This window comes from Harmonia axyridis, chromosome 5, assembly GCF_914767665.1.
Source record: "Harmonia axyridis chromosome 5, icHarAxyr1.1, whole genome shotgun sequence".
Classification (NCBI taxonomy): Eukaryota; Metazoa; Arthropoda; class Insecta; order Coleoptera; family Coccinellidae; genus Harmonia; species Harmonia axyridis.
The window spans coordinates 35613797-35628703 of record NC_059505.1 but is presented as its reverse complement, the minus strand read 5'-3'; the positions used below and the strand labels follow the sequence as shown (position 1 = coordinate 35628703).

At 35.3% G+C, this 14907-nt stretch overlaps 1 protein-coding gene across 1 annotated transcript; it reads left to right on the top strand.

Annotated features, from left to right (window-relative positions):
* The first annotated feature begins 975 nt into the window (after positions 1-975).
* On the top strand, positions 976-10689 carry LOC123680130 (homeobox protein slou). The gene is made up of 2 exons (XM_045617842.1): positions 976-1535; positions 9891-10689. Exons 1-2 carry the CDS (start codon positions 1031-1033, stop codon positions 10391-10393), a joined length of 1008 nt encoding a protein of 335 aa, XP_045473798.1. The 5' UTR covers positions 976-1030; the 3' UTR covers positions 10394-10689.
* The last annotated feature ends 4218 nt before the right edge of the window (positions 10690-14907 follow it).

The following is a 14907-nucleotide window of genomic DNA, read 5'->3' as shown; positions in this document are numbered from 1 at the left end:
ATGAAATCATACAAATTCTTGAGGATTCTCAATATCAAGAAACTAACATTTTTTATTATTTTTCATTTTGTTATGATTTATGGTGATTTAATTTATGTTTCTATTTCAAAAGAGTTGATTTTTTTATACAATAAGGTAAATAAATAAAAGTGTTTTTTTGCAAGGTTCCTTTTCATTTTATCATTTTCAATTGATGTGACACTATACACAATAACACCGCTAAAAATCAAGTAGCTTGATTGAAAAAATACTGCTCGATCTTGAAATCAAGTCAAGCTCAAGTCAAGCCTTGAATTCCTATTCACATCCTCCATGAGTTTACCTACAAAAACAGTAACACGTAGCAACTATTAGGCCACCACAGAAAAGCGTCACTACAAGGCTACTAAATAATTAACAAGAGCCAACTAACGATAAACAATAGACCAGTCCCATAACTCCAAAACACCACACGATGGCCATCCGATCCACGTCCGAATCAATATGGCGCTGACGCAAACATATGGTCCCATCATAATGCGATAATTAAATCCGACATCAGCTCTCATAGAGCCCAATAGGGCGTTGATGAGCTATAATTCAAATTCTCATAATGACAAACAGTATAATTCCCCACTAATTAAACGAGCTGCAGTAACATTTTCAACTCTACTAAATTTAAATTGTTTCGCCAGCTCGTTCCCCGGATAAGTGGCTTTTGTTTCAAAATATCCCCTGCAATCAGGCCCTGATAATTCCCCGGCCCTCTCCTTTTGTTATTACAAATCATATCCATAATTACAAAGCAAATAAACCGTCTGTCTCCTCCGCGTTTACGACGCCACGCCCCCGGCCAATCGGAGACGCGTCCGACCGTGCCTCGGTCCAATGGAGCCGGACCGGCCCCCACCCCGCTGATTATTCGCCATTCTGCGCGCCCGCAACGTAGACCCTGAGTTTGCTATCACTGCTATCGCCTCAGTAGATCGACTGGCTTGGTAGATCGGTTGATTCAGCGATCACGAAGCGTCGGTTATGCCGTAAACGGTCAATGATGACAATGTTAATGATGGAACGCACTGAGAGCTCCGAGAAGGAATGTTCGCCTATCCGATCCGAAGGACCAATCTTCCTGTTGCCGAAGAGGATATCGGATGATTCAAGAGACGCGGATATGTGCGATAAGTTGACAGACGATGAAGATGAAAACGTGGATGTTGAGAATGATGACGCTTCCTTGTGTCCGGTGGATTTGACGAGGAGGCACGACCAGTTGAGGAGTTTTGAGGGTTTGATCCAGAAAAACGAGTCGAATAGTGAATTTTTGTATAGTAAGGACTCCAAAGGGTCGGAGAGTGTATGTAGTGACCTCAGTAGGTCGCAGTCTCCTCCAGATAGGAGTCCATCGGTGATTTCGAACAATAGACGGTTGGCGTTCTCTGTGGAGAATATACTGGACCCTAATAAGTTTACGGGTAGACAAAATGTTTATAGTGACGAGATGTGTTGTTGGAAGCCCATGGACGAATCTGTTGAGTATGAAGAGAGTGAAACTGGTAAGTTAAATATATTTTTTTTTCAAGTGATTTGGTTCAATATTCATTGCTGAGTTTCCGTTATTCGCAGCCTTTGACGTCATTTTTGGTTTTTTACTGTTAGTTTATGTTCATTTTATTTCGACTAGTATCTTATAATTTTTTGCTATTTATTTATGTTCAACTAACAGGCTTGTAGTTCAACTAATAGGCTTGTAATGTTTTGCTTGTATCCATTTTTTTTTAACGAATTTGCTACGTATTGACAAGCTTTCAAAATTCGTAGCAGACGATATTATCATCACCAAATAAAATCCACAAGTAGAAAAGTCGTTCAAAAGGAAGGATGCAAACAAAATAACAATAAGACATTAGTAGAATTAGCAATGAATTAACGAAAAAAAAAACAAACAGTTAACAACTAAAAATAAAATATCTACGAATAAGGTATAATTCTAATGAAACTTACAGTAAGGAGACTTCCTTTCAATCTGTTAGAATAAACGGATGATCGCATTTTTAATTACTAGAAGGATTTGAGCGTATCTATAAAATGAACAGAAAACAGCTATGCTGAGTAATCAAAAGAGAATTACCTATACACCTTCACAAAATTGAATGTAGATAATTTCGCGTAACATTATTGTGTAATGAAAAATTTCACAATGACAATATACAGGGTGCTCTACAAGATTATTAGTAACATTATTTTTCGAATGAATAATATAGGTATAATACGTTTTCGTTTAGAAGTATTTGAAAAACATTATTTTCTTATTGAAGTCAGTAATATGTTTGAATTTCAAATATTGTATCGACCTTCCTCAACAATAAACAATAAAAATTGTTGGAAATGTCCACATTCGGCTTGAACGCAAGCTTCCCATACTCGTCGGATCAAATTGAGTCCTTTCTCATTTGTTTTGCTGCATATATCAAGTGTTGATGATAGATATGTGTTTTCAACATGAAGAACAAGATGCTTCATAGGTATGTCCCCATAAATAAAAATCTAAAGGGCTGAGATCCGGTGAACGAGGTGGCCAAGGTATCCATTTATTTGGGAAATTTTCACTTAACTAGCTACTCGTCACCATCTGTGTGGCAAAACATCATCGTGGTGGTACCACATAGGTATTTCAAATAATGTTGAGCTGTAGATTATCAATGAATTCAAAAAGGTTGCTCCAAAAACAATTCAGAAAAATCTGCATTTGAACGATCATTTATAATATTTACTGACATCAAATCATTATTACAAACCTCAAACGTTGATCCTAAAATTCTGTTGAAATCATCTTGGTGTAACTATGAATTTTGCAACTCCCATATACCTACATGTTCGTATAATTGATGTTTATATACCGTGTTTAGAGAAACAAGCCTTGTTAGATCACGTGATGACATGTTGTTGAAGTAGTTATCAACAAAAAATTCTAGTTGTCATATCAATTAGTATTTCCGTTAGTTGGCCTACTTTTGATTGAAATATGAAAATAAATTATTTCAAATTTTCGTAGCTTCTAAACGAAAATGACTCGGACCAATGTTTATAGGCAAAAAATGTTTAGAATGAAGCAAATATCAAAGCTTGTTATATCTAGGGCTTCTAGAACACCATGTAGATATCTATTGTTGCCGATGCCTAAGGTGTATCCTAGATGAAACTTACAACTAATGAGTATTGAAATAGAAAGTAATTTAAACATTCTTATTTCGATTGTATGAAGATGTGTTCCATAATAGTCCCACTGGTTCCTCATTTTGAAGAATAACCCAAGATACGAAATTTCAAAACACCTATGTATTCATTTGTCAAGTCTGCTTGAGATTCTTTGACCACGGACGGAGTTACACAAGTTTAACTATTCATTTTAATATCATACATCAGCCCATTTCAAAATTGATCTTTATAAGCAGTAGATACATTTTTCACTTTTTATCATTTAATTATATTTGTATTTTCTTGTTTTTTTACTTTCTTTCGTTGTATATGATGTTGCTGATCAAGTTTTGGGTGACTATTTTTCACATTTCAATCACATTATTTGTACCCATATGTCTATATATTCGAAATAAATGTTGCTTTAAGTCATTAGTTACCTACTTATCTCTTCAGATTTTCTTTTATTAGTTATCATTCCTAAGTAATTTACCTACTGACAAATTTAATATTTATGCTTATGGTGACACAACCTTTTCTCTTCCTCAATTTCGTTCTTGAACACAATTGATCGCCTTTTTGAAGAACTAACACTATTCTAATTGTTGTACCTTGCGCATTCACCATTTTGCAACGACCTATAATTTTGATTATTGATGATCGCATAAACTTTTCTACTTCACTGACGATTGTCACAAGCTTAAATTATAATATTCCGATGAGTTACAATTTTCTGGATTGCTGTTCATATCTAGTTATAACTGATAGGTCACCGACTAAATCTGTTCATATTGGAATAAAATTATTTCAATAATATTTTTGTTCAAATCACTTCATGAACCATTGTCCAGATATACCTACCTATAAGGAAAGTTTTATATAGAAGAAATCGAAATTATTATTGTTGTTGTGATCCAAATAATTTCTGATTATAATTACAATATAGATTAAACCGAAGAATGTATAAGTATTTTGTTTTCAAATGCCATTACACTATGTACCTACATTTAAATTAAATCTTTAGATAATACCTTGCAGCTTTTTCGAATCTTCTTTGTAACTTTTGAATCCTCTTCGTTCAATTTCGCATTTGTCAATAGTAATTTGATTCAAATAGTGAATTTATTTATTTATGTGTAGTAAAAATGTGATACAATCGATTAATTTTGAGTATTTTCATTGATGAAACAAAGAAATATAGGGTGTCACGGAATTAGGTACCAGGTACTAGAAATGACACTTTGCTATCTGACTGGTCAAACCCGAGAATCTCTACATAGATCAACCAATTAGCTCCTAACCTACCATTTACGTCATACTCACACAACCAATACAACGCAACCAAAAGTACCACCAGACCCGATGTTGCCGCTTCTACCCAAATTTCCCTCCAAAAACGACCTACCCCCAAAAATTTCCGTAGATAACCCAGCAAATTCAAACGAATCGAAATCGTCCCCCAACCAACCAACCATTACAGGACCAGCAGACCATGAACCACCGGGGGGATACGGGAGTAAGGGAGGCCGACGGGGGAAAGAGATCGCGCCGCGTCGATTAAAACGCCAAATCCGGGACTCCGGGACTATGATTAAACGCCGGTAATTCGAGAACATCACGGACGTTTGTGAAATCAATACGTAACAACCGTCAAACGTGTTAACCGCATTCATTTGTCCGTTCACCGCCAAAACAATGCAATGCGGTGGCGCCGCGTCCGTCGGTAAGTCTGCCGTGCAACGTTTCGCACGCTGCTGATGGTCCGTCGATTGTGGATCCGGGTAGGTTGGAGGATCGCGCGTTGCATCTGGACGTTTATGGGATGTGATGGGGAGGTTTTGGTGATTAATCTGGAGTGAGGAATGATCCTTCTAAAGAAAATTAGTATTGAAACTTATTCAATAAGATAGATAGATACCATTTGAACCTTAAAAAAAGTAACTACTTAAAAAAGAAGATTATTAATATGAGGATAAAAAATTTAAAATGTCTCGTTTCCATTGCTCGATATGGCAACATTGAATGCAGGTTAAATGTATAGAAAAAGGTGTCAAATCTGTTACGTTACAGGGTGTCGATTTTAAGGTGGTATGATCAGCCAGGGGTCGATTCTTTAGGATAAATTTTCAACAAAAATTATTCAATTGTCAATTTAATTTTTTATTTTTTTCTTGGATTTTTTATGCAGACAATACGTCCAGGATTTATTGATGTATTCAAAACTGCGAACGAAGTTTTAAATTGTTATTTAATAGGTACCTATATGTATCTACACGTAAAATATCAACTCAAATCGGATTTGTGTCACGAAAATATTGTTACTTCTTTCTCGATATTCTGCTTGGATTCCCCTAAGTTCAGGTTACGCGATTGTAATAAAATTTCGCATTAAACGTTACCATGTAATCAATCTACTTTAATAACTGAATATATATAATTATGGCTCCTAAATACCAAGGAATCTTTCTCTACGAACAATCAGAGTCAACCTCATAATATCGAAGCGAATGGATAAAAAACTGTTTCTAATAATACATTGGTACCTAACCAATTCATAATATCCTAGTTACTTGAGTATTAAACCAATTATTTTTGTTTTATAACATGAATTTCAATCTTTTGACAATTTCCAGAATTAAAGGTGATTTCTTAGTTATTACTTGCTAGGTATTTTTTGTCTCATTAATACTGATTTAGGATTTTTCAGCACCCATGACTTCCATTTGCACTCTATATGTGATTTTACAATCTGCAAATTATGTGATGGCTGAAACTGATCTGTTATTAGCACACTCCCTATTTGCAATTGCAATGTTTTTGCGTGAGATTTGCTTCTCAATATTCTTTGGCAACAGCAACCTCATTTGGTTCCAATTCATATACAGGTTTAATTCATGTATATCTAAGATCTATCCAACAAGAAATGTTGTTTACGGTCTTCTCATACAATGATCAGTGTACAAGCTTGGTTTTGTGAGATTGAGATATCAGGCAATTTTCTCAGTTATTTTAAAAAGGCAATGAATATCATAAGACTGAACTATGCATTTATTTTCGCTGTAGGATTCTTTTAAGTGCAATATAAGGTGTTCGCAATGTTGAATAGTTTTTTTGATATCACAGATTCAATGTCACTATTAGATACAAGATACAACTGAAAAATATCTTTTCCTACGAGTTTTTCGCCTGGTGGTGTGATAAGACCTTACTTACTCAGAAATGAAATGTTACGGTAAATATGTTGCGCTACCGAACTAAGATTCATGATTTCTACGGCCGGAATTAGAAGATATCGATGTGAATGACGTTTACTTTCTACATGACTACAAGACTCGTGTCAAACGCAACAAGAATTGGCAGGATCATTGGGAGTGACGCAACAAGCCATTTCAAAACACCTGAAAGTCATGGGAATGATTCAGAAACAAGTGAATTGAGTGCCCTACGAGTTGAAGCCGAGATATGTTGAACTGCGTTTGTCTGCTTGTGAACAGCTGCTTGCAAGGCAAAGACGGAAGGGATTTCTGCATCGCATTGCGACTGAACACGAAAAATATGTTCATTACTATAATATTTGGTGAGACCAGCTCGGCGTATTCTATTATGCGTTGTTGAAACCAACTGAAACAATCATAGGGGATCGTTATCGAACGCAATGAATGCGTTTGAGCCCATCATTGAAAGACAAACAGCCAAAATACAACGAGAGACATGATGAAGTGATTTCACACTATGACAATGCTGACTGCATGTTGCGAAAGTGGTCACTCGGAAAGGTTGAAACGGGAAGACCTACCCCTCTCGCCGTATTCTCCAGACGTTGCTCCCTCGGGCTATCTCTTGTTTCGATCAATGGCACACGGCCTGGCTGACCAGCACGATGGACAATATTTTGAATCAGAAATGTATAACCAGTTTTTTACAATAAAGCCTCGAATTTCGGAATGGCGGAAGCAAAGTTGTACGCCTATGTAACATTAAAGGGGAAACCTTTTATGTGAAACCCCTGTATAAACAATAGTTGATTTCATTTTTGAATACTCTTCTCTTCAATACTCTCCATTCGAATAATCTTGAAAATATTTCTTCTCTCTAAATCTCAAAAATGAGATACTGGTTAAAAAAATAAACATAGGAACTATACTCGGTGACCCCCAAAAACCCAAACCCAACATTTCCACCTAATCCACAAAAACGGATCCACTTTCAATTCCCAGTTCCCCTTTCGCCGTGCCGCCCCTGGCGGGCGGCAGGGGCGGTTAAGTCCCGAAAGTGATACGCCATGACGAGAGTAACGGCGGGACATGTAATTAACAGTCTTAACGTAATTACCTCTGGGCTCGTTATCAAGCCGTGAACTTTGTAATTAATCCTTTGGTTTTGCTTCTACTGATTTAAGCAGATGTATTAATTATGAGGGGCTCGGAGGGAAGGCGGCCGAGGAAACGGTTCCTTCAGGAGTTTCCCTGCAGTTTCCCGGGTCTGAATCATTAAGGCGCTCAGTTTGTCTTTATTGCGGACTTTACTTCATCATCGTTTATCCTTTCGTGAATTTCTGATTTGAGTTTCGTTCTGTTTGTGTTCGAGAGCCCCACCCCCGCACCAGATTTTAAATTACGTTAATTTATGGTGGGTTCGTTCGTACGGGGAAAAAGAAGAAAAGGGATTCTATGGTCTTGTTCGTTTTCAGGTTATTCGCTTGAAATTAAGGGATTTTGTGTTCTAGTACATTTTGGGCATTTCACTTGACATTATTTCTTATAGCTATTAATATAACGAGAATCTTATATGCGATTTATAATATTGTTCGAGTTGTACTTTTAAGTTTTATCGTATCATCAACGGTATCGATGGTGAAGTCAAAAAAAAAGAAATATATAAAAAAATATACAACTTTGCTTCCGCCATTTTTCCCAAATTCGAGGCTTTATTGTAAAAAACTGGTTATACATTTATGATTCAAAGTATTGTCAATCGCTGGCCACTACTTTCTTCCATCTTTCGGCAGAGTACGAATCCCGCGTTGAAAAAGCTGGTCATCTTTTGAAGCGATCCACGAATCGATCTAATTTTTTACTTCTTCATAAGACCGGAAGTGCTGGTTAGCCAGGCCGTAAGCCATTGATCGAAACAAGTGATAGTCCGAGGGAGCAACGTTTGGAGAATACGGCGGGTGGGGTAGGAATTTCCATTTCAACGTTTTCAAGTATGTCCTGACCACTTTCGCAACATGGGGTTGAGCATTGTCATGCTGTAAAATCACTTCATCATGTTTATCGTTGTATTGCGGCCGTTTGTCTTTCAATGCTCGGCTCAAACGCATTAATTGCATTTGAAAACGATCGCCTGTTATTGTTTCAGTCGGTTTTAACAATTCATAATACACTACGCGTGCTGGTCCCACCAAATGCTGAAAATGACCGATATTCGTTTTGGCCATCGACGTGGAAGCATGGCCGGAATGTCCTCATGATTTTCTGTGTTTGGTATTATCGTAATGAAACCAATTTTCGTCTCCAGTCACAAAGCGATGCAGAAATCCCTTCCGTCTTTGCCTTGCAAACGAACGATGTTCAACATCTCTCGGCTTCAACTCGTTCGGCACCCAATTTTCTTGTTTCTGAATCATTCCCATGACTTTCAGGCGTTTGAAATGGCTTGTTGCGTCACTCCCTACGATCCTGCCAATTCTTGTTGCGTTTGACACGAGTCTTGAGCAAGTAATGCCCCTAATTGTGCATAATCGGAAACCTTCTCTCTTCCATCGCCTAGCTGGTCTTCGACGTCATAATCACTGTTTTTGAAGCGTTGAAATCACTCTCGGCACGTTTTTCCACTAATAGCGCACTTTATGCACTCAAAACGTCCAAGTTTCATTCAATTATTCTATTGCATTTTCCCTATTTGAACCAATAAAAATGATGTTATAATAGTTTTAGCAATAAAAACTGATCTCTGCTTCCACACAGCACCGCACTGTATAAGGATGTAAGGGAACAGGGTAAAGGATTGAAATGGAACAAAATGGGACTTATAAAATGCAAACTGTCCTTCTAATGAACTGTAATCATAATATATTTAAAATGTCCGTGAATGAAACCAAAACCGTTATATCAAACACCGAAAACTTTATTCTATCAAACTTCAACTTTTCTTTCCGATAACAGTACATCCCATTAATAATCAAACAAAACATACGTCTCGATATTCCTAGAATACGCGACGTTGCCAAAACTAAACATCATAATAACTTAAAAAGGGTTAAAACATATTCAAATTGTTAGTTTATAGATATACACGCAAAATTTTTACGATTTGTATACGTTTTATTATCACGAAAAAAATTCTGCATTTTTAACTCGACATTCTGGCCAACAAAACAAAATTTCGAACTGCCATATTTGAGGAATGCCTTGCTGGGTTTCCCCTAGTAACAAATTCAATCTCTACATTCGAAATTCAATCCTGAACTGAAAATTTCAAGTTTCTAAATTTTTTTTCGGGAGCGACATATGGAATAGAATTTGGCCACATATCCACAGCGAGTGGAATATTATCATGTGAAACCATACACTTGCTCAAAATCTAAAAAAAATACTACCAGTAACTCTCACTACCTTATATTTCACACTAGATTTGAAATAAAATATCAAGAAACAACACTTTATGAAACTTTCCGAAAAAAACAATTCTAACTCTTCTCTTCTCTCCAGGAAAGGACCACAACTCCGACGAAGAGGACGACATGCAGAGCGACATCAGCGAGGACCCCAAAGACCCCAACGCGAAGAAGAAGAAAAGTGATTCTAAATCACAGAGTGCCGGAAAACCTAGGCGGGCCCGTACGGCCTTCACCTACGAACAATTAGTGGCCTTAGAGAACAAATTCAAGACCACTAGGTATTTGAGTGTGTGCGAAAGACTCAACCTGGCCCTCAGCCTCAGTCTGACTGAGACCCAGGTGAAAATTTGGTTTCAAAACAGAAGGACAAAGTGGAAAAAGCAGAACCCTGGCATGGACGTCAACTCGCCGACTGTGCCGCCACCTGGTGTCGGATCTGGTAACGGCTTTCCTAGTTTTCCTGGACATCATACGCATTCTGGTCTGCTGTATTCGCATCATGTTCCTTATGCGTATCCCTTGCAGGCTGCGGGTTCTGGAGGTTATGCCCCTTATTTTCATCTAGCCAACCATGGGCATAATTTGGGTTCTTGAAAGTTGTATTGAGACTTTCAGTAAGGAGAGTTTTGAGTATGTTGGTTGTGTACGAATCGAACGATTTGTGTGTTTGTCTCGATAGAAATGTTTTTCTTGTTTTGTTGGGTTGTACTTGTTGCGGATGAATTTTGTTAACCGACTGCAAAAAATTGTTATTACGGGGCTATTTATGCTAGATGATTAATCTGAATGACTCTTTATTGAACATAATTAACATTAACGAAAGCAAGACAACATAGAATTGATACCAAACCATGAATAGTAATTGTGGACTGCAAAAAAAAAATGGAACAACCTGCAGGTTGTGTCTAAATCGGAAGTACAAATGAAAAGAAGAAGAATCATAGATCATTTATTTCTCTATTTTAGTATCGTAATGAGTTCATTACAGTACTAAAAACAGTGCGTTAATGAACTCATTACTGCATTACTACAATTTATCATTATTTTACTACAAAACGATAGCGATACCAAAAAAATTGGAAGGCACCAACGAGTTCTTTGAAACTGAGAAAATCTATCAGTGACATCCAACTCAAAAGTTCTGGAGGGAAAGAATGGTACCTTGTTCAAAAATAACACCTTGCAAATTCTCCCAATTCTAAAATCTTTGCTAAATATTTATTGAATATCTTGAGAAATTGAGATGCTACTGGAAAAACTCCTACTGTATCTCGAAAACGAAGTTTTTGTGAATTCTTGTTTAGGTTACTTTACTCGAAATCATCCAATAATAGTTCCTGTTCATTTGTACCTTCAAGTTAGGAACATCCTGTATATCTACCTACATTTTTATATGGGCCAATCATCAATATGTACAAATAATTGATATGCACTTCATATTCATATTTAAAAAGCGTTCAATTCAAATTGTTGTATCATTGCTAAACAAACATATCCTTTTCACTGACAGATGTATATCTGACTTTTTTAAAAGGTGATTTTTCACCAAAAAAAGATGTTTTTCTTTTCGTTTGAATTTCTCAATCGAATAGTTATCATTGGATGAAACTTTTATATTCACACACTGAAGGAATTACATTCTAAATGACTTTTGCGAAAAAGTCATAAAACTCATTTCAAAAAACATGTATTCGCATCATTCATTGAAAAAATATACCTTATTCAAGAAAATTGAACAGAAGTCCATTATTATATTTCTGAAGTGAGAAACTTAATTTATTGGCAAACCAACGGAATCATGAAAATTGATTAGAAAGCGCGAATAATAATCGAATAGATGCAAATTCAGAGATGTAATAATAGATTATTCTCTAGTCACGACAATAGATAAGTATAGGTAGCTACTTTTGACATACGAATACTCTATTTCAATAGAAATGTTCAGTTATTTTAGATTACATCAGGTTCTTCTGTAATGATCAGTAGCGCAGATGTTATTTATATTATGCTCTTTGTTATATTCTATTGAAATACCACCAATCAATCGATAGGAATGCAACAGAAAGCATGAATAACTATCAACATTGTCATGAATCTCCGCATTCTTTGCCTCCTTCAAAAGAACCGATTTCAATCAATGGAAATTGTTCATCTGATTCAGAAACCCTTTTGCCAATCGGCAATCTTTTGCTTAACATCTATTACTATTGATATAAAAGTTTCAAACAATGTAAAAGTGCAGAAAGAATTCGAAGATTCTACCTGCGAAATTTTATTATTTTATTCTAAAGGATGCTGGATTTTGCCAATGATTATCATCTTCATCAGTATTTGTGAACTCATTTGGTTTATATATAAAATAGGAACTTGATATGCCTACTACCTATAGTGCAGATTTTTTTTTGTTGATAAAATTGATAGACACCCATGTCTTGTGCTCGTTCTTGAGGAGACTCATTGTTATATTAATTAATATTCAATATTGATGAATAATTATGCTTTTTTGAAGTTTTGAGCTTTGTAGAAATACGAAAGAATTAAATTTGATTTTTTTTCGATAATCACAAATTCAAAGGAAGCATGATTATTAATCTACAGGGAAATACAATTAAAACAAAAAAAATTGTCGTTTTATGATACTCATCTCAAATGTGTGGATGTCTAGTCCAAACCTAACCCATGTTATATTAATTTGAAAAGACATTTTCAATTTGAAAGATACTTTTCACCATGTACCTGAGCCCAAATATGAAGTATATTCATCAAACTACCAATATAATTTAGCAATCAGCTGATATTCGTTTGAATCGTACACAAAACTCGACAAATGTAGAAATGTGCCATATAATATTGTAAATATACGTACCTAAATTATATCTGAAAGGAATATCGGAGTATAGTTTCCTTTAGATCACTAGAAAGCTACTAGAATGTAGATATGTGCCATGTAAGGCATCTTGAACCAGTTCAATGTAATGTTGTACATCTTGTAGAACTCTAATATTTATTGAACCAAATGTATCTCCCTCTGTAAATAAACCTATCTTATTAAACTTTTTGTTTTATTGCTTTATTTCCTATTTGTTCTTTAATGAAATTAGGAATCCCTGAAAATTCATATGTAAAACTTGAACACTAACCAGTAAATCAAATATTAATGGTGTTAGACTCATGTTTGCAGAAAAGAATTTCAAAGTTTCATTATATCATAGCTACCATTAGTTATAGGTAATATATTTCACCTAGTCATTAGAGATATTTGACCGATATATAGAGTTTACTGAATGGAATGATGCAATTTGAAATGGTGATAATAGCAACACCGAAAAAACTACAAGAAAACAAAAAGTGTAGTACCGGATCGAAGTTTCTCCACCTAAAAAAATTCCTGGAGGAAAAAAGAAGGCTCAGTCCAAAAAAATATATATATCTCCCTGTAAATTTTGCATTCAAAATTAGCACATATTGCACATGATGAAATTTTGAACTAGAATATCTATGCCAAATTCAAGTTGGATATCTTGTGAAAGAAAATGAAGATCCAAATATAACAACAACAATCCGAACAAAATAAAAAGAAAAAAGTTAAACGGCAGTCTCAATATCGAGTATTCCCATCTCTGCCTCGAATAACTTAAAATAAGAGACTTTATGTCATTTTGGTACATGTCTCTCTCCGAAGAGACTGATTCCTCTGAGAACGTCTTCCAAAGTATTCAAATTACGTTCCTCCTGTAATCTTCTCCCAAGAATATACCAGAGATTCTCTATGGGATTTAAATCCGGGCTCCGAGCTGGCCATACCCTGGTAACGAAACCGACTTCTTCTAGATAATTTCTCTCAACTCGAGTGGCGTATGGCCGAGCATCATCTTTCATCTACAAAAATCCTTATCCTATATATGTGGTTTTAAAATCTCTAATATGTAGATATTTTTCAATTTTTTAAAATCTCCAATGTAGTTTTCCATTAATGATCACAATATCTGTTCTACCAGTCAAAGAAATGACACGATTGTGTGATTAATATGAAATCTTTCAGCAATTCCTCTGTAACACCAATTTTCCCCCTCCCTTGCTGTTTGAACATATTTTTCGTTTGTAAGATTCAGTTTCTCGTTATATTCGTTATTTTTTTTTCACTTTGAATGAAGGCATCGACTGCTATGGTCATCAGCCTGTGTTAAAGTAAAAATATACAAAAAGGAAATGAATTCTCAAACACTACAACTATTCAACAATAAAAGGATCCGAAAGAGCTATCGATCCACTAGCAAATATTGGAACAGACAAATAAATGAGTGAGTATATAAATAAGTTGATATATATCTATGTAAATAACTGAATATATAAATATGTAAAGAAAAATGTGAACAGATAAACATATAAATATGTGAAAGAAGTTTAATAGTTATTTATGCAACAAGTGCAAAAAGTGAATGTTTATTGCACTCGACGTGAAATTGTCCGACGAGGCCGTTAGGCCGAGTTGGACAACACGTCGAGTGCAATAAACAATTTTTGCACGAGTTTCATACAACATTTTTTCTACGTTCATACAAAAACCAAAAAATTATTTATTGAGGTGCGGCACTAGGTGCAGGAAAATGAAAAGCGCAACTTGAATACTTTATTATTAATATCGATTTGCATTGAAACAGGAACTAATACGTTACGAACAATTTAACTCAAACTTTATTTTTACCCTCAATGTTGAAAGTGAATGAACAATTGGTGCAATTTTCAATATGAATATTTCGTAGTGAAGTACTTCTTCATTTGTTACTGCTGTAAACGTACTAGTACTTGGTAACTGTACATCGTTATTTCCTTCAGGCTGAAATATTTGTTTGTCATGATGACAGCACGTTGAAGTAGAAACTTTATTGCACTAGTGCAATAAAGTTTTTATTGCAACTTCTTTTTTCACTAAATATAGTTCAATAAAGTTTTGCTTTTTGCATGAATGTAGAAAAATAAATTAATTAATGTTAATTAAATTCAATAAAATCATGTCATGTTATGAAATGTTGTTTCTCGAGTTACAGAAAGATAATGAATTGAATCAAAAAAGAAAATGTTGAAAAACGATAAGGCTAAAGTATAAG